The 19,455-nt window shown below is 37.6% G+C and overlaps 5 protein-coding genes and 1 long non-coding RNA gene across 10 annotated transcripts in view; 2 read left to right on the top strand and 4 right to left on the bottom strand.

Moving 5' to 3' along the window:
- The window catches only part of LOC123874986 (bifunctional glutamate/proline--tRNA ligase), a 34,110-nt gene extending 28,771 nt beyond the window's left edge, over positions 1 to 5,339 (top strand). For all 5 annotated transcript variants that reach the window (XM_045920586.1, XM_045920587.1, XM_045920588.1 and 2 more), the window contains 6 exons: positions 950 to 1,089; positions 2,177 to 2,303; positions 2,733 to 2,974; positions 3,482 to 3,642; positions 4,089 to 4,232; positions 5,119 to 5,339. In XM_045920586.1, the coding sequence (XP_045776542.1) occupies positions 950 to 1,089; positions 2,177 to 2,303; positions 2,733 to 2,974; positions 3,482 to 3,642; positions 4,089 to 4,232; positions 5,119 to 5,284 (980 nt within the window). In that variant the 3' untranslated portion in view covers positions 5,285 to 5,339. The remainder of the gene's footprint in view (positions 1 to 949; positions 1,090 to 2,176; positions 2,304 to 2,732; positions 2,975 to 3,481; positions 3,643 to 4,088; positions 4,233 to 5,118) is intronic.
- A 467-nt stretch (positions 5,340 to 5,806) lies between these two features.
- On the bottom strand, positions 5,807 to 7,569 carry LOC123874996. Its single transcript, XM_045920611.1, has one exon. The coding sequence runs from the start codon at positions 7,329 to 7,331 to the stop codon at positions 6,708 to 6,710; it is 624 nt and encodes a 207-aa protein (XP_045776567.1). The 5' UTR covers positions 7,332 to 7,569; the 3' UTR covers positions 5,807 to 6,707.
- Positions 7,570 to 7,761: 192 nt separating this feature from the next.
- On the bottom strand, positions 7,762 to 8,655 carry LOC123874998. Its single transcript, XM_045920614.1, has one exon. The coding sequence runs from the start codon at positions 8,546 to 8,548 to the stop codon at positions 7,964 to 7,966; it is 585 nt and encodes a 194-aa protein (XP_045776570.1). The 5' UTR covers positions 8,549 to 8,655; the 3' UTR covers positions 7,762 to 7,963.
- Positions 8,656 to 9,150: 495 nt separating this feature from the next.
- On the top strand, positions 9,151 to 11,187 carry LOC123874995 (ribosomal RNA processing protein 36 homolog). The gene is made up of 4 exons (XM_045920610.1): positions 9,151 to 9,357; positions 9,583 to 9,824; positions 10,266 to 10,546; positions 11,025 to 11,187. Exons 1-4 carry the CDS (start codon positions 9,301 to 9,303, stop codon positions 11,162 to 11,164), a joined length of 720 nt encoding a protein of 239 aa, XP_045776566.1. The 5' UTR covers positions 9,151 to 9,300; the 3' UTR covers positions 11,165 to 11,187.
- Positions 11,188 to 11,558: 371 nt separating this feature from the next.
- LOC123875000 lies at positions 11,559 to 11,941 on the bottom strand. The gene is made up of 2 exons (XR_006798053.1): positions 11,894 to 11,941; positions 11,559 to 11,655 (listed from the first exon to the last, which is right to left on the bottom strand). It is a non-coding gene; the product is annotated as an uncharacterized LOC123875000 (long non-coding RNA).
- Positions 11,942 to 12,193: 252 nt separating this feature from the next.
- LOC123874993 lies at positions 12,194 to 18,014 on the bottom strand. Its single transcript, XM_045920608.1, has 7 exons — positions 17,833 to 18,014; positions 16,874 to 16,903; positions 16,249 to 16,460; positions 15,242 to 15,368; positions 14,047 to 14,220; positions 13,559 to 13,740; positions 12,194 to 12,520 (listed from the first exon to the last, which is right to left on the bottom strand). The coding sequence occupies exons 1-7, from the start codon at positions 17,879 to 17,881 to the stop codon at positions 12,401 to 12,403; spliced, it is 894 nt and encodes a 297-aa protein (XP_045776564.1). The 5' UTR covers positions 17,882 to 18,014; the 3' UTR covers positions 12,194 to 12,400.
- Between the last annotated feature and the right edge of the window lie 1,441 nt (positions 18,015 to 19,455).

Consider the following 19,455-nt stretch of genomic DNA (forward strand, 5'->3'; position numbering starts at 1 on the left):
AATCGGTTGCAATTAATTATACAAAGTATATTAATTTTTTGTATAACTTGTATAACATGACATATAATGGCCCCACAGCTTTCGGGTCATAATGACAATTGCTTCAAATCATTAGTTCTAGCAATATCTAACATTATTTTATGTTTCCCAGCACTTTTAGAAATCAATAAAATGTATGAAAATGACGAATCTTCGACCTTGTATAACTTGGTTCAGAGCAATCCTACAACTTTTCTGCCATATTAACTATTACTCCAAATGGCTAGTTCTAACGATCCGTACCATTTTTTTTCGTTGGCCGGCACTTTCAGAAAAGGCCCAAAAATAATGATCTCCTTTTCCTTCTTTTGCTTATGATAGCGTTCTTTTTTAATCTAGATTTCTCGTATTTAACAGACATAAATAAATTATATTAAGATTCACAGACTTAGTGAATCTAGACTAGTTTTTGGTTGATTCGGGCAAATTAAAATTTGATAAAATATGAAAGATAGAATGAGTAAACTTTATTGGAAGTGTCTAAAGCGTAACCCATCACTACCAGTCCATTAATTTAAAAAAAAAATTCGGCCACAAGTGAATTAATTCCATTGAATAAAAAAAATCAGTCAAGTGCGAGGCGGACTTGCACACAAAGGGTTCCGTACCATCCTACGTACAAGTACAAGAAATGACACTTTTTTAATCATTATGGCCGCCACGTTGAAATCATTATTATTTGTTGTTATAACGGCAATAGATATACACATTCTGTGAAATACGTGTTATACGGTTTATGAGATACCTACAGTCCGCTGACAGACAGCCGGACGGACGGACGGCGGAGGTTTAGTAATTCTAAAAGAATATTTGATAACGGAATCTTAAAATGACGTTAATAATATAATTTGCGTCAATTATTTTTACTCTGGTCTTGTATAATAATATTCAACAAAATTTTGTTCAATAGATCTATACGCACGCGTGTACGAGGAATTGTTGGCCGTACCGGTCATAAAGGGCCGTAAGACAGAGAAGGAAAAGTTCGCCGGTGGAGACTACACCACCACTGTGGAAGCGTACATACCGGCCAGTGGAAGAGGAATACAGGTATCTATTTCTCTCCCCATTCTTTTCACTCGGCCTCGTAGGGTGATATCTATAGAGCGTACGTAAAACGGGACAGATGTATGCCAGCGATATAACGCTGTCTCGTTTTAACAGTGTCTTTAGTCTGAGCAAAGTCAAAGTGCGTTCTTTAGATCTCAACCGTAGACTCGCTTTATTCAGGACCTCCTTCGCGAGCTTCTGACTTCGCGCTTTGCAATGGGTAATCAAGATAGGAAATTGAATAAACTGCAGTCAGACTTTGAACAAAAAACCGACCTACAAGTAACAATTGGAAACCTAACATTCAATCAATCAATCAATCGGCCTGTTTGACATACTGCTGGACATAGGCCTTCCTAAGAGCGCGCCACCACACACGATTCTTCGCCTTCCTCATCCACCCACTTCCCGCTTTCATCTTAAGGTCGTCAGTCCAGCGAGTCAAGGGGATTCGTTAACCTAACATTACTTACCAACAAATTGGGTTAAGCAAATTTTCTTGAATTCTGTGAAAAGGCGACTAACTACGTAATAAAATGAACAAAACATAGGGGGATGATTGTCATGAAGAACAGAGTAGGGATATGATCAAAGGCGTCGTACTGCTGTCTCAATACTGTGCCTGAAGTATGATATTGATAACTTAGGTAACAAGTGTAAATTAAACATTTAAAACACCCCCGACAAGTGCAGGTTACAGCAATAACTAGAAAAGAGCTAATTTTCAAACGGCTGAACCGATTTACTTGGATTATAGCTAAGAACACTCTCGATCAAGCCACCTTTCAAACAAAATAAACTAAATTAAAATCAGTTCATTAGTTTATGAGCTGCGATGCCACAGACAGATACACACGTCAAACTTATAACACCCCTCTTTTTGGGTCGGGGGTTAAAAATTGTTATAAGTACCTGTTCTTACCATATTTATTTCAAAAAAGTTAGATGATGCCTTCAACAACACAGCTGCTGTCGATCTCTAAAAAGAAAAAAAGCTTTGGTGAATTGATGTTCTCAGATATAAACGCTAGCGTTTCTGAATTTTTCGTCGTGCTGAGGTCATTTTACACTTCGTCTTGTTTCTCAGGGTGCGACGAGTCACCATCTAGGACAGAATTTCTCGAAAATGTTCGAGATAGTTTACGACGATGCCGAGACTCAAGAGAAAAACTACGTTTACCAAAACTCTTGGGGCCTAACTACGAGGACCATAGGTTAGTACTTAGTAGTTCTACCTATACAATATACATGCAATATTTTTTTTTTTTTTTGCGCATGCTGATACTCCATAGGTAGCTTTTCACGCAAAGTGAATTTTGAAATTCGCTTTCAGTGAAATGTAACGATTGTTTGAACTAAATGCCTACTAACCAGTGGAGGGTAGGATAAAACAGTTTGAAACAAAACATTAATGTTTAAAACAGGATTAAAAACATGTTTAAAGCTGTTTTTTATTATTTTCAACATGTTTAAAACACTTTTTTTCAATATTTTTTTTAATAGGCTATCCAAGTGACTTTTCTAATGCTGCCTGTAAAATAAATAGTCTATTTTATAAAATATTGTTAATTTTTAACCGACTTCAAAAAGGAGGAGTTTATTAATTCGTCGGAATCTTTTTTTTACCAAAAAAATATTTCTAGGCGTCATGGTCTTGGTTCACGGGGACGACCGTGGACTGGTGCTACCTCCGAGGGTCGCAGAAATCCAAGCCATAGTGGTTCCGTGTGGAATTACCGCCTCCAGTACTGCTGAAGAGCGCAAGAGCCTCATCGACTCGTGTAAACAACTCGTTGATGAGTTGATGAGTGCGGGCATCCGGGCTGAAGGCGACTACAGGGACAACTACTCGCCGGGCTGGAAGTTCAACCATTGGGAGCTCAAGGTGAGACTCAACAGACTGACCTTTGCTGACGTCATCCGCATTTCCGTGCTTCCGATGTAGCTGATTCGTTTCGACGTATAAATAGTAAAAAGAGGGTGCTTTGTGGAATTACCGCCTCTAGTATTAAGGATGAAGCGCGCAAGACTCACATCAACTCATGTAAACAATTCGTTGATGAGTTGGTAAGTGCGGGCATCCGGGCTGAAGGCTCTTATTCGCCTTCTCAGTAGTCGTCCCTGTGGACAACTACTCGCCAGGCTGGAAGTTCAACCATTAGGAGCTTAAGGTGAGTCTGATCAAAACTTATCTTTGCTGACGTCATCCGCATTTCCGTGCGTCCGATGTAGCTGATTCGTGTTGATGTATAAATTTTGAAAAGAGGGTCCTTTGTGGAATTACCGCCTCTAGTATTAAAGATGAAGCGCGCAAGAGTCACATCGACTCCTGTAAACTTGATGAGAATTCTTCTCGCATTATATCGGCTTTACATTTTTTTCTATTTAACAGGGTGTTCCAATCCGGGTGGAACTGGGTCCCAAAGACATGGCGCGAGGCGAAGTAGTAGCCGTGCAGCGCCTCGATGGCGATAAGATGACCCTCAAGCGGACGGAGACGCCCAACAAGCTGCTGGCGCTAATGGACCAGATCCACGACGCTATGCTGGCTAAGTATGTCCAGAGTTATACCACAGACAAAATAACCTAGAAATAGAACAGTGACCTTATTAAAGATCAAAAAGACCATCTTATATAATAGGGTAGGTACCTATAGGGTCAATCAAATTGTACTTATTTCAATGCTTATCCTTCCAAGGTATAGAAACTTCGGTGCGCGGGTCTCGCCCAATTTTTTCTATGTTAGCTTACTTTTTTTAGATAGATGTCTATAATTCTGAAGGCCGAGGGCTGCCACAAAACTTACTCCTACACTGATGGAGTAAGACTGGCGGCCGATACCGCCTAAAGTTCTTATTTATAGACGTTACGTTTATCGTGACTTGTTAAAAATATTTCTACTGAATTTATTCAATTAAAGACTTATATTTTCTACACTTTAGTCTAATCAGCTTCAAATATTAATTCATGAAAGCTACTGACTAGCAACTGTTTGTTAGGGCGACTGCGGAGCGCGACGCGCGCGTGTCGCTGGTGACGCAGTGGGACGACTTCGTCGGCGCTCTGGAGCAGAAGCACATGCTGCTGGCACCGTTCTGCGGACTCACGCCGTGCGAGGACAGCATCAAAAATGATAGCGCCAGGTGGGGCAGCCAACATTCTTCATTCTTTTTCATTTAGCTCGGAAAGGCTTTCTCTAATGTTCGAAATCTTTCCGCCTTAAAGATGTTACTTTGTTTGTAATAGAGATTGGTTTTTTAAATTCAGATACAAGTAGCCCTTGACTGCAATCTCTGTGCAAGTGATGCAGTCTAAGATGGAAGCAGGCTAACCTGGATACCCCTAAATCTCTTGGCGGCACGGCTTTACCGGTAGGGTGGTTACTAGCCACGGCCGAAGCCTCCTACCAGACATAAATGGTATATAATTACCGATATAAGTATTGCTATATTAACCGGTCATCATCATCATGATCAACCTATCGCCGACTCGCTACAGAACACAGGTTTCCTCACGATGTTTTCATACAACGTTAAAGCAAGTGATATTTAAATACTTAAAATGCACATAACTCCGAAAAGTTAGAGATGCGTGCCCGGGATCGAATCCCGGAGCTTCGATGAAGAGGCAGACGTCCTAACCACTAAGCTATCACAGTTTAACCGGTATTAATAATACAATTATTGTATACAATAGATAACGTCAATGGATGTAATATTAGCCATGCTAATCATGACTAATACTCCCCATTTCCCTCCAATTAAGCGTAAAGCTTGTGCTTGGAGTGGGTACGACAATAGTGCAACGGGTGAGGTTTGAACCGCCAACCTCTCGGAATTCAGTCCGCTCTTCAACCGTTGAGCTATCGAGGCTATGATATAATAATTTATATCTATATTTTTATCGTTACTCTTTAACGTTAACATAACGATACTTTGGTAACATACAAATAATGCCGGCATTTCAATTCACTTGTAATGTTTCTATGCTAAAAATTTGACTAGTTAACTGTTACTACTTATATTGCAGGACTGATGATGATCCTACATCGGAAGTCAAAGGGCCAGCGATGGGTGCCAAGTCCCTGTGCATCCCCTTCACCCCGCCGCGTCAACTCACCGACGGCGATCGCTGCATCCACCCGGCTTGCAGGAACAAACCTAAATTCATCACCCTCTTTGGACGAAGCTACTAGAAGGAATTTACTTACAGATTTTTTCTTACGAAAAATAATAAATTATTGATTTCTACGGTTGTTTCTTTCTTATCTCCTTTCCACTCTTGCGCCATCTCAAGACGGTGTGCTTGCAATCACACCAATATTATAAAGGTGAAAGTTTACGCAAAAACTACTTACTAAACGGATTTGGCCGAAATTCGGATTGGAGATAGACAATACCCCGGATACACATACTACTGAACACATATGCTACTTTTTATCCCGGAAAATCAGAGTTCCTACGGGATTTTTTCACGCGGACGAAGTCGCAGGCGTCAGCCACTACTGCAGGAGCCTAAATACTCTGTTATGCACAATAGTTTTACAAGGAATATACTACATTAATGATTTATTCCATTGACAGATGGTAACTAAATCATCAATGCATTGAAAAGAAACTTACCTCATCTTCACTTTTGTTGCCTCACATAATTTTTTTAAACATTTGATTATTTCTGAATGCTTTCTGGGGAATTGAATTAAATAAAAAATCATAGGTCTGTTTTCATAAGATTATTATATTGTAATCCATTTGTAATCAAGTTTGTAATATGTACAAACAGCACTGGCTTCATGATTTTTATGTTTTGTCATCCAGATAAAAATTAATGGATGTTTCCAGAAATCATTGTAAGTATAGAATTCCTAGGAAATATATCTAATTATTCATTTTTAAAATCAACAGGAAATGTGTGCGTGTTGACTGTAAGTAGGTACAGTGTACACATTTCCTAAATTGTCTTCACATTACATAGGTACATTCCTAGTTTTCAGACATTTCGCGTAAAAAATAATATATCAACACAGAAGCATAGAAATTCATAATAAAATATTATAATTCTTATTGCTGAAATTAAATATATTATATACAAGAGCTTTCTACTGCTTAGCGTTTGGAAAAAATATATTAAATACTGCAGCAATCAATTAATAATAACAAATGTATAAGCAATATAAGATTACATTAAACATCCTTGATTTCATTGGCAAAACAAAAGAAAACAAATAGCAGACAGAAGAAAAAGTTGTGTTCAATCATTTGTGTAACAGTTAACAACATTTTGTATCTCTCATCGGACTATAAGCCTTAGTTTATAATAGCTAATATCTTAGCCTACTACAAGAACTCATTAATTGCAAAAATAATTTTCTTGTTCTATAGTATATGTATAGGCTTGGTTCATAGTTCTTGTAAATTTTAAGTAGATGATTTTCTGGAATGAATGAGTTCTTGCAGTAAACCAATGATATATCAAAACTGAATGCCAATTAGAACTCAACAACAATAAGACCCTACAAACTTGATAGAATATTTAAAACTGCATTAAGTAAATTAAGAGATATGCATGAGCTAATACTATGAACAAGTCACACCAATTCTGTAACCATATTTTTGCTTTCATAAATTATTTAAAAATTCTTCAAGCTCTTGAATTCTCCTTTTCTTAGAGTTCAAAAGTTGCACAAATTTTCCATATAAAGTTGTTTCTAAAGAATTTTTTGTTACTGTAAATTTTTCAAACTCACTTTTCCAGTTTTCTAAGTCAGTTTTTAATATTTCAGTCTTATTCTTATAATCTTCTAGAGCACTATTGAGATATTTATTTTGTTCTAATAGGAAATCTATTATGTCGTTTTTAGTCCCAGCATCTTCATCTTTTGTTACAGATACAAACCCATGAACTAAAGTTGCTGTAGAATCTTTAAATCTCCTTTTCCAATAAAATTTTGCAACGTTGCTATCACTCTCAACGTATGTAAAGTCAAAAGTATACATACTGTTTTCCATTTTTAACGCGTCCTTTACATTATTTTTATATTGTTCGAGATCTTCATCAAAATTCTCTGCAAATGTTGTACACTTTTCATATGAAAAATCACCAGACCAACTCTGTTCTTCTCCAAATACTTGTATATGAAATAGATGGTCTTTGGTGTTTTGCCATAATATTATCGCATAAACAGGTTTCCCTTTGATATCAAACTTTACCAAAAAATTGTCGGATACCGAGTCCTGATCCATTTGACCTATGATTTGACCTGTTTAGAAAATGCTAATAAAAATCTCCAGTTGATCTCCAGATCTACTGACTCAATAGAGAAACCTTGTTCGCAGTTCTGATACTAATATACTGATTAAATGATTACGTTCTGTAGCTTATCATCACACAGTACATTATATTATGATCATTTAATTTTTCTTATATTATTGTGAAAAGATTAAAGAATGTTCTGACTTTTGAGTTGGTTTTGAGTTTTGACACATTTTTTGTTTTTGTTTTGTCAGTTGTGGTCATGTTATTATCCTATTGGTCTGTGGTTGTCGTTGTCAATTGTCAAATATATGTCACATCATGGGTGTCACATGATCAATACTGCCACAGAGTGCATTGGTATTTTTTTTTTCAAATTATTGCCAGGCGCCAGCCCAGCGGAGCACATGCTTGTCTCGTGGTTGTCAAAAACGTATGATTACATAGGTACTTACTCTTTGATAATATTACAGCAAGCATCGGCAAGTGATATCCAGGGCCGTAAAATAAATAAAAAAAGCATCGGCAAACATCACAGAGTCGGAAGGAAGTCCCTTTTTTAACCGACTTCACAAAAGAAAAAGGAGGATGTTTTCAATTCATTGGAATCTATTTTTCATTTTTATTTTTTATGAATTTTATATTCATCCAAAATAATTTCATTTTTCTTCATATTAAGTAAGTTTAAAAATTTATTACATAATGCCTTTTCCATACCGTTTTTCAAATGTAAAAACTCTTGTGTATCTTTCAAGCACTTTGAATATTCAGTTTTAATATTTTTGAGTTTTAATTTATAGGTACTTAATTTTTCACTTAAATGCCTGTTTAATGCAAGTAAAACTTCAATTAGATCAGACCGAGAAATACTAGGGGATAGCTCGAGTTCAACAGGCAAGAAACCTTCAATGATAATTGAGTTTTTTAAAATTCGTTTCCAGTAAAAGAAACCACTTTTCAACTCATAAATGTAATCTTGTTTCTGAGATGACAGGCATTGCTTGAGCTTAGCAAAATAATCTGATTCAGTTAACTGTAAATTTCTACTGAAACCCGTTAGGCGGTTGGATGAAAACCTTCCTTTCCAAACATTTTCTTCATGGTAAATATAAGTCTCAAAAGATTTTGTTTGCCATCCAATCATTAAGTAAATCGGTCCAGATGGTGTATTTATTTTAGTAATAGTTATAGCTTCTCCTAAATCCATTTTAGTTCACGATTCATATTTCAATTTTATCGGTTTGAAACATTTTTTTGGATTTCTTGTGACAGAAATTACGTGACGGATCTATTATAATATATGTGACGGATAGAAAATACCGTAAATATACCTAATCGCATGCCCACCGATTCCGATGTGGTTCCAATCATAGAGTAAAGTAATACCATGTAATACACTGGTTCCGATAAAATGTAATATTTACGAACTCTTTGGTTTCGATTTTGGCCTATGTGCATATGATTTTGGCAACGCGCCTAAAGATCCTTGTCGTACTGTGTGTTTTCCTGTACATGTAAAAAGTACTCTGTGGTGTGACTGTAGTTTTTAGTTTATTATATACTCTTTGGTGGACTTCGTCTGTGTTGGTGTTGGCTGGCGGGCGTGCTCTCTGGCTCTGCCTTTTTGGAGTGTTTTTTTTTTTTGTTTTAACTGACTGGAAAGCGCTGATATAAAGGGGTGCCGTGCGTGTGTCGGCGAGTGCCGGCACGGACGGGGTCCATACTTGTATAATTTAACTAACTTGTTACAAATAACTACAAGCTTGACATTGGCTAATCTTTGTAAAGCCAGACGAGAGACAAAAAAAAAACTCTTTGGTTTAAATTGGTTTACACTTTACATTTAATTTTATATCATTTTATATGTTTTTCCAATTTCCAAAACTTTCCAAAATAACCATAAAACTAGTTTCTTTCATTTGATTGGTATATTTTAAAAGTTTCAAAATATTTGGAAAAATGTCTAAGATGCATGAAAATATAAACAATTCAGACTTAGAACAAGATAATGAAAGAGTAAGTCCCTTAAAAATATATTTAAGTACACGAGGGCCTTTGCTACTTCTGAGTTCGGATTGGCGGTGTAGTCCCTAGTCCCCAAGTCTGCTCTTAGATGTATTTTACAATCCTATGCTTATTAGAGTGTCGCATAACAACTTGTGTTACTCTCTCCACTTTAGACAATAAATCTTAGCCCTCCAGCCCTAATTCTGTGCTTTATATCTTTGCCTCTTCTTTAAGGTGGCTATCAGGAATGAGTTATCAAGTTTATCCTTCGAAGATCTTCAGAAACTTAAAGAGAAAATTGGCGCAAAAGTGTACAAAGAAGTTATTTTTGGTAAGAAACAAGCTGGGAGTCATGAGGCAAAAACATTCAAGAGAGAAAATAAAAACAGACCTCGAGAAATGAGCTCTAAAAAACCTGTGCCAATGTTTCAAAATGTTTCTGTACCTTTAAAGAAACAAGAGATTAGAGATCCAAGGTTCAAATCTTTCACTACAATAAAATAATCTAGAAATAGTATTCATTGTATATTCATTCATTCATTGTAATCATTTGTATTTAAAAGCTGCAGGTATTTCATTCAGTTCTTTAAGTATAGCATATAACCTGTGATATAACTAAGTAGGCTCCTGTGGTAGTAAATCGGTGTAAGAGGGGTGAGACCTTATCACAAGTAGACCAATCACTGAGCTCTTGTGTTATGTTATCACATCCTGATCTCACCCACATTACTTCACTACTGCAGGAACCTACTCTATGTGTTATGCCTGTAATGGGTCAATAACCTATACCCCTTTCAGATAGTGTGGTTTATTATAGACTGCATAATATCTCACCATACAATGATTATCTGAATTAACCAGTAACTTGTTGTTTATGCTCAAAACTTTTCTTCATTTAAATATCTGTTCATCCACAGATTTGATCCACTTTGTGGTACTTTCGATAAGAAAGAATTTGCTGAGAACTACAATTTTCTAGCCAATGTCCGCATAAATGACATCAAAGCCATAAAAAGTGAGTTGAAACAGACGACAGATCCTGAGAAGGAGCAGAGTCTGCGTCGCTTACTGCAGCGGCTCAATGAACAACAAAAGGATGTTAAAAGGCAGAAGTTAGAAAGGGAGAAAAGACACATGCAAAAGAATGAAGTTGAAACAGAGTTCAGAGAGGGGAAACAGCCTCATTTCAAAAATAAATGTAAGTTACATAAGCAGTCATTGTTATCATTGCAATTTTGTTGTAATTGACTGAAATCGAATCTATTTTATTCCATGTAAGACAACTTAATTATGCCAGTTATGATATATTTATATTAGATTTATGATATATGTTATGCTCCTTCCATTTACATACCATTTAAATGCACACATGGACAGAATATTTTTACTACGCTGTACCATCCTTCCGCTATAGGATGCGAGATAAAATGCCTGTGCTCGAGTGAATGTGTATTTCTTATTGCAGCTATAACAATAAATAATAAAAATTTCAATATTTTAAGTATCAGAATTAATAGGTGTTATTTTAGAATAGAATAGAATAGATTTTTATTCAAATAAACTTTTTACAAGTGCTTTTGAATTGTCAAAAATTTCTTGTGCAATGGTAGGAACTCTGTGTGGGAGTCTGATTTGCACTTGACTTTTTTTAAACTCTGCTTTTATTTCCGTTTCAGCGGAGGTACGTGTCGAGTCTCTCGTGAAGCAGTATGAAGAGCTGAAGAAACAAGGAACCGGCCGTTTGCAGAGGCATCTGAAACGCCGCCAGCAAAAAATTAAAAAGCGTTCCTTTAAAACTCCTGTAAATGCTAATTAATAAAATCCATGGTTTTAAACGCATATAGCATTTATTTATATCATCAGCCTACTTATGCCCACTGCTGGAGATAGGTCTTTCTGAGGGTGCTTTCTCATCTAGGTACTTCCCGAGTCCCGACCAGTCCAATTGACTTCAAATTTTGTTAGCATTTAAAATGAAAAAAAATGAAATCATTTAAAAAACGGACTTCCAAAACCATTACAAAGTAAAAAATTATTTTTGTTTCTACACGTGTATGTTATGTTGAAGTCGGGCGAGCTTCACGTTTAGATTTTAAGTTTCTTTTATTTTGCTCGCCGGACTTCATACAATACATACACATGTAGAAACATAAAATATTTATTACTTTGAAGTGGGTTTGGAAGTCAGTTTTTTTAATATTTCATTTTTATTTTAAGCTTTTTAGTGTAAGTAGTCAGTGCTTTGTATCTAACATATTAATTCACCAGCAAAACTTTCCAAATCCTCACTGCTTAGGAGTTCAGTACCTTGCAGCATCAGGATTGAAGAGCTAGAACTTGGAATTCGATAACAATATCTATGTTCGGCATTTACAATAATTATTTCTCCAGGAACAGTTCCTGAATCTCTGTGGTTTTTAGGAGTCTGTACCCTGCATCATCAAGTTTGAGGAGTTGGAGTGTAATGATGAAGACGGTGTTTGATATGCAACATATCAATTCACCATCAGAAATTCCGAATCCCCACAGCTTAGGAGTTCAATACCTTGCAGCATCAGGATTGCGGAGTTGGGATCTGAAGTTCAATGATGTACCTACCTACTCTATGCGTCTATGCTTGGTACCTAAAATAATATTGCGCCATCCGCAATTCCTGAATGATAATAGGAGTGCTGTATCCTGCATCATCAGGGTTGAGGAGTTGGAGCTTGGAGTACAAGCATGAAGTCGTTGCTTGTTACTTACAATATTAATTCCCTCTTGAGAATTGAGAACCACGTCCTTTTTGGAAGTCGGTTAAAAAAGTTTTCATGCTATAGGAATTAAATAAAATACATTATTTTTAATAGATTCTTTATTTAACAGGCGATCTTAAACGTAGTATTTTTTTTGCAAAATATAGTTTAGTGCTTTGAAAGTTACGATGTGCGACTGATTTCTAAGCAACTAGTTTTGATTTATTCGCTATTTACCACATCTAAACGACTGTTTCAACAATAATAGTAACAGTAACATATTAGTTAACATTTTTGTAAATAACCAATCATAATGATCACCCGAAGAGAGGACATAGGATAGTCCAGGGCTTATCGACATAGTAGACGTGCATGGTTAGCAAACCGACGCTTCCGGCGAGGTCGTAGAGACAAGTCGGACCTCTAGGCACGATACCCTGTAATAGTATAGTTTTCATTAACTTTTTATATTTTCTCCTTTTGAATTGGTTGATTTGTTAATTGTAGCAGAGTAAACTACATTGAGAAACCCGGTCAAGTTCGAGTCGGACTCGCATATGAAGGATTCCGTACCATCGTGCAAGATATTCCTAAAACCCTTTTATGTAGAACACTGCAAGTTGAAGAAGAAGACGGACTGCGCCAGGTCAACAGGTAATACCACGGTAATATTCTATAGGTTTTCTTGACAGACACGACAGACAAACAGACAGATAACAAAGTGGTCCCATAAGGGTTCCGTTTTTCCTTTTGAGGTACGGAAGCCTAAAAAAGAGATCAATAATATTTGAAATATAACAATATGTGAAATGTTAGGTATATCTATATATAATATGTGAAATAGAATAATATGTCAAATGTTACAATTCGCTGTTAATGGTTGTGGATTATGAGAAAGCCATCGATTCGGTGGAAACTTAGCCGGTATTGTAGAGATGTCGGACCGATGCCCAATCAATCCATACTAAGAAGCCAATTGGAGGGGGGAATATGACAGGGAAACGTAATTTCCCTAAAGCTCTTTTGCGTTGGAAGACATCTACCTAGTTTATAAACTGGAGCGGACTTTGCATCAATATTACCGGCTACGAATGTTATTGGTAAAAATAAAGTGATTGATGTAGGTATACATCATTAACCTTCGATTTACCTATGCTATGGTCTTTCTTTCACCTGGAGGTCTGCTTCAATGCAGCCTGCATTGAAGCAGACCGTAAAAGAATGGAACCATGTCAAGGCAGTAGCCAAAGACAGATAAGACATGGAAAACATCTGCAGCCCTAAGTACCATCACGAGGGAATGAAAGGACTCTATCATTATAGTTGTTCCTTCAGAGACCGGGAAACTAGTACAATGCTCGATGTGTCAATCGTCGTCACCCTAGGTCCTAGACAATAATATTATACATCCATACATAGGGAGAGATCCATCTAGCTAGTTTCTCTTCTAACTCGCAAAGTGAAGTTTTACCTACCATAACAGCCAGTTTTGGAGGTCTTTCGAACCAATCCCGTACGTTTTCTTTAATAGGAAATTTTCCGAAGACAATGAAGCCGGTCGCCACGATGTTACCAGAGTCCACCAGTGGGAACCAAGGATATAGTTGGTCAGCCTCGCAGAGAGTGGTTGAGCTCATGTTGTAATAATAGTGTTGACCTGCGCAAAACAGTGAATTCATTATTTAACTAGGTATTATTTGTGGTCAGAGAGATGTTATAATAATGCGTGCCAATAAAGAAACGAATTAAATCCGGCGGGCATTAATGATTCCGAAATAGTATACACAGTAAGAGCTACAACGGCGCGCCGTATTCCGGCTAGCCGCCAGTGCGTTGTAGCTCTAAGACCTACCTATCTGTCAAATTTCATGATTCTAGGTCAACGGGAAGTCCCTGTAGGTTTTGATTTTCTTGTCTTAACAAATACGACACTGAACTGAATGAAAAGTTTGAAATAACATACCCATCCAAGGAATACAGGCTTGCTTGGTCCAGATAGAGTTTTCGAGATCTGTCGTCTTGTCGGACCATTCATCCAAATTCCCATTGAAGCCGGTCAACCATATCTTATCTTCTTGTAGGATCTTGTCTTGAGTACGACTAGCGAGACGCTGTTCTGGGGTTTTCTGCATGTACTCTGCAAAAGGAGGTAAGCTTTGAGATACACGATACGACGGTGACACTATTGTACCTACACAGCTTTATAAAATTACGTTTGGTAAAATGAAAGGTAGTGTAATACATAGTTTCATTGCTTCGGATGTGTTGCATAATTTTTTTAAAGCGGAATTTACAATACGAAATTAGTGGCACGAAATTAGATTCACGACATTGATTCCATCATCAATTGCACGTGCAAACGCACAATGAAATTAGATGTATTACGAAATTAACCGTTTACAGTTTACACGTGTAATTGATAATGAAACTAGTTTCGTGCCACTAATGTCGTAGTCTAAATTCCGCTTTACAGTCATTTTGCACAGTCGGTCGCACATTGCATTTTTTCGTTCAGACACCTTTTGTTTCGCAGACTAGGTAAGAGCAGAACGATCCCAATACCTACCTAGATACCTATGTTCACTAAACGTAGGACTTCGCCATGACTCGCCCTCGCGTCCTTATTGAAAGGAATTACATAGTTGGTCGCCTCTCTTCAAACTGTGTCTATTATAATTATATTTACCTATACCTACTCTTTATTAAATCCTATACCCTAGAGCCTAGAGGCTAGGGCTAGGTTTAATAGCACCTAGACCCTAACTCATAACATTTAGATTCTGTACAATATGAGTTGATAGACGTTAAAATTTTAATTAAGTACCTACCTACTTACTATAATATTGTAAACTAGAAGCCGCGTCTTTGCCCGCGTGGATTTCGGTTTCTTTAAATCCCGTAGGAACTATTTGATTTTCCGGGATAAAAAGTAGCCTAGGTATGTCCTTCCCCGAGATGTATTCCAAGTCTGTACCATTCATTAAAATCGGTTCAGCGGTTGGGCCGTGAAAAAGTAGCACACAGACAGCCAGACAGACACACTTGCGCATTTATAATATTAAAAGTATGGATAACTATTATTTCGGGGGAGGGGTTTCAACCTCCAAAACGCTCCGAGCCTACGCCCGTCTTTAGTAGCTAGCTATTTTTGTACTAACCGTCAGAAACGAAGTATTGTCCAATACACTGATATTCAGTTGGCTCTCCTTGTACAGTAGTGGTCCATTTCGTAAATCCCTGAATGACCCAGTCGAAAGTTGCGTCTGTGAATTCTTTTTCGGGGATCTGCGAGGAAAGAAAGGATATATTAAGATGGGAAATATCCCCCAAATGAACTAATTTTGCAGTCTGAGAATGAGGTTGCCACCGAGGTTATTTTAATGATAAATCCCCTACGTCCTAAGGACATTTATGTATCTATATATTGACCCGCCCCGATTTCGCAAGGAGAGCCTAGACTACCCATTCCGAACATATAATTAGGTAGGTAGTAGGTACCTTTAATGTGTTATATGAGAATCTATTTTTATATTTAAACCTTACGCGTGAAATTTACTGAAAGATATGGAAACCAGTGTTGAATTGCACTAGAAGCACTAGAAGTGTAGGTACCTGCCTACCTCCCAATTTTTTCCCCTCCTAATAGGAGGGAAATGAAAATTTAATGAAGGTAGGTAGATAAGTTATATTAAATGTTACAGTTTACTTTTTACCCGACTGCGGCAAAGCTAAAAGGAAGGGTTATGATTTTAGCAGTCTATGTATGTTTGTATCCAGATTCTGTGTGTTCCACTGTAGTGCCTAAACTATGTACTAGACTAATTTTGATGAATGAGGTGTCAATTGATTCGTTGTAAAGGTCCAGGTGAAAAAAATTGACCTACGGATGTTAGATCAAAAAAGTGGAGGTCTCCAAAATTTTTTTTGCTATATCGAATGGGATGTCAAATGAAAGAGGAGAAAAGTCTGAGCTCATGAATATAAATATATAACAACATTAAAATATACCAAGGGACAGAAAAACAATTTTACCCTAATATTTCAGGGTTTATTAAGACGATCGCAGTCGGGTTTTAGTTTTCTACTTGATCTTGTTAATATTATAAATATAAAAACATAATATTATACTTACTAAAAAAGAGAGAAATGCTTTTATAAGACTTACACAGATTTGCAAACCAGCTACATGACTGGTTTCATCATCGTAGAAGGCGCACAGATGGGGGTCCGCTGGGCAAAAGAGCACTAGAGTGGGGCGCGGACCTTCCGGCCGCTCTATGAGTACCCAGCCCTGCTCAATAGCGTCGCTTGTGGTGCGTGGAACATCGTAGAAGCAGTCCTTCCCGGACCAGGGGAGCAAAGCAGCGTCGAATTTCACTGTAACACAAAGTAAAAGCCTGGATCGTAAACAGAAATATAGGTACTTGAGATTCAAATTCCACCAAACGAGTGGAATTTCCATATCCTCTCCAAGCATAACGCTTATAAAAAAATTGATATGTCTATTGTTTAATATTACCTACTTAGTACCTATAGTTATTATGTATTTTTTATATGTAAGTATATTCTCAGACTTAATTAAAACTCCCTGCAAATCATGAATAGGTGAGAACAGGCGAGAATACCATCCACATTCGCGTTCTCTTGACTTTTTAGATGTTCTCGAGGCAGTCTGGATCAGCTTCTAGGTACTACAAAGTTAGATTCGTTTATTGGAAACTTGCTATGGATCAGTGCAAGTTGGTCGCAGAGAAATGTGGGATACAAAGAAATCTTACATCTAAACATACCTTTTAATCCAGGCTTCCAATCAGCTGATACTGAAACAACAAACATAATAAGTATTTATATAATAAAACCGGCCAAGTGCGAGTCAGACTCGCGCACCGAGGGTTCCGTACACAGGCATATTTAATAAGGTGGCCGCTTCAATAAGGTGGTGGTTCTCAATTCGGCCCGTTTTGTTTTTGTATGTAGGTACATCGATTGATTTATTCGAGGTTTCTGAACCGATTTGATTTTTTTTTGATCTAGGTACAGTAAAGGTTTCCTTAGTGGTCCCATAATTTATTTTGGACCCAACTCCTTAATCGTAATGCTGCAGAGTTACTGCCCGCCTAAATTATAAATGTTCATGAAGTGGACATAATGAACTTATATTGTAGGCCTCAAGCAGCGATTTCATGATGGATGAAGTCCCGAATCCTCAACCCTGATAATGCAGGGTATAGCACTCCTAAACTATAGTGATTCAGTAACTGCGATGGTGGAATATTATTTTAGGTACCAAGCATAGACTACATCATTGGATTTCGGATCCCAACTTCTCAATCCTAATGCTGTAAGGTACTGATCTTTGCTGGTGAATTAATATTTTAGGTACCAAGCAATGACGACTTACACTAAATTTGAACCACTTGCTTTACATCTTTAAAAACTTTAGAATCCTTCGCTAGCTTGGGATTCAATACCGCGTCAGAATCTCGCGGCAAAATAACAACTTTGAAGCCTTACACAAGTATGTTCTCGTGCGGCGTAGTACCTACGTAGGTATATATTGAATACCTTGCTACGCCGCGCTCTGAATTCAAGATAACGCCCTCGAGGAAAAAATATCACTTTGGCCCTTTGTAACTCAGATAAATATTTTTACATTTTATATTAGGACACAATATATAGTATACCTACCTGAAAGATCATTAATTTTGGTATACGGCAGGTATCGACATTAGATGGAAGGTACACTTACCACAGACTACGGCGAACGCAAGAGCGAAGAATATCAGTAAGCCCTTCATTGTAATGAGTGGTTTACTCTGGATGACTGACTGAACTAATTTGGGTTAGAGCGTTTATATACCTTTTGCTAATCTTATTTGCTAATACCGTCAGCCTAATATATTTTTTTGCAATTAGGTACTATTTGATCGGCAAATGTTTAGACAGCTTTCAAAACATTCGCACAATAAATATTAAACGAATGAGTTACCCGCTATTTCATTAACGCGGAATACACCTTCCGGCATCAGTGTTCCTCTCCAATTTTAATAGTAAAGAGTGAAGATTCATCTTCTAGGCTAGAGCACTCCTAGACTGCGTCACCACTTGTCAGCAAGTCTGACTGCAGACAAGCGCTAGTCTTTAAATAAAAAAAACTTAACTTTTTGTGCTCCCACACTAGGGCTATAGGATATAGTTGTACTTTTAGAAAAATACGTAGATTGGTGGTGGTGACGATTTACTCCAGCAAAAAACCAATTCTTGAATGAAAATTCTTGAACGAATGCTTGGTAATTAGACTGCTGCAGATTAGCTAAAATAAAAAAGGCAATCCACAGCGCCCCTCAAGTGCGCAAAACTTTTTGAGTTCGTCTCAGAGGAAATAGCTCGCTGACTATGCTCCTAAGCTATGAGATATGGCTGGCAGCCAGCTGCCATCTTCCCATAGTTGTCTAGGTATGAAATATAAAAGTGAACAGCTACAGCACTAGCTCTAGCCACTAGTGACCCGGGACTGTTGGGCAGACGGATCGGGTCGGTGGTTAAAGTCTGCCCGGGCGTAGTGGGCTGTTTCCAAGCAGGACTTGCTCGCTCTCAAACTCGCTAGCTGGCTCTTTCTTAACCCTCTGTCACTCTAGAGATCACTACTCTCCAAGCCAGCATAGGCGCTATCACAGTCGGCGGGGGAAAAATTCCCCATATGGCCGACCAGGACACAACAATGAAGATCCCAAGCAGGACACTCTTCGAGCGTGTGTTGTGCCTACCTTATGTGTGATGTGGTTGATAGTGAACATTGAGTGGCGACGACACAGGCACTCATCGAAACAACCATGCCCGTATCAGCCTAGAATATGGTGACATCATCAAAGACATCTTGCTAATATACCTACATAATGTGTCCTCAGTCTGCTCACTGATTGACTGCTCCATCAACGCACAGCTTAAACCGCTGGGGTTAGAAATTTGAAATTTTGACTTCATTGTTCCTTTTATTACATATACCTACCTACTAATATTACACTTAGAAAGGATTTTTGGAAATTCCTCCCGAAGGATGAAATTTTTGATCCAGTAAAAGATTGCAAGTATCGACGGGCAGCACCATCTTGATGTGATTTAGTAAACTAATAATAAATATTAAATAAGTAAACCAATATTTTAGTCGGGAGCAAAAATCCTAAATTCACGATTTTCGGATTGTTTCTTCACTTGTGCTATAAGATAGTTCTTCCTGAGCAGGAAGTGCCCTGTAGGTTTTGATCCCCCGAATCGACTGACACGACAGACAGACAGACCACGAAGAGATCCTATAAGGGTTCCTTTTTTCCTTTTGAGGTGCGGAACCCTAAAAATGAATATTATAAACAGA

This window comes from Maniola jurtina, chromosome 19, assembly GCF_905333055.1.
Source record: "Maniola jurtina chromosome 19, ilManJurt1.1, whole genome shotgun sequence".
NCBI lineage: Eukaryota > Metazoa > Arthropoda > Insecta > Lepidoptera > Nymphalidae > Maniola > Maniola jurtina.

Coding starts and splice junctions, on each gene's coding strand:
- LOC123874996 (XM_045920611.1), bottom strand. CDS start 7,331: ATGGATCAGGACTCGGTATCCGACAATTTTTTGGTAAAGTTTGATATC.
- LOC123874998 (XM_045920614.1), bottom strand. CDS start 8,548: ATGGATTTAGGAGAAGCTATAACTATTACTAAAATAAATACACCATCT.
- LOC123874995 (XM_045920610.1), top strand. CDS start 9,301: ATGTCTAAGATGCATGAAAATATAAACAATTCAGACTTAGAACAAGAT. Junction 9,825..10,265: donor CAAGAGATTAGAGATCCAAG/GTTCAAATCTTT, acceptor GTTCATCCACAG/ATTTGATCCACTTTGTGGTA. Junction 10,547..11,024: donor GCCTCATTTCAAAAATAAAT/GTAAGTTACATA, acceptor TTTCCGTTTCAG/CGGAGGTACGTGTCGAGTCT.
- LOC123874993 (XM_045920608.1), bottom strand. CDS start 17,881: ATGAAGGGCTTACTGATATTCTTCGCTCTTGCGTTCGCCGTAGTCTGT. Junction 16,904..17,832: donor TGCGTTCGCCGTAGTCTGTG/GTAAGTGTACCT, acceptor TTGTTGTTTCAG/TATCAGCTGATTGGAAGCCT. Junction 14,221..15,241: donor ACAATACTTCGTTTCTGACG/GTTAGTACAAAA, acceptor CTCCTTTTGCAG/AGTACATGCAGAAAACCCCA.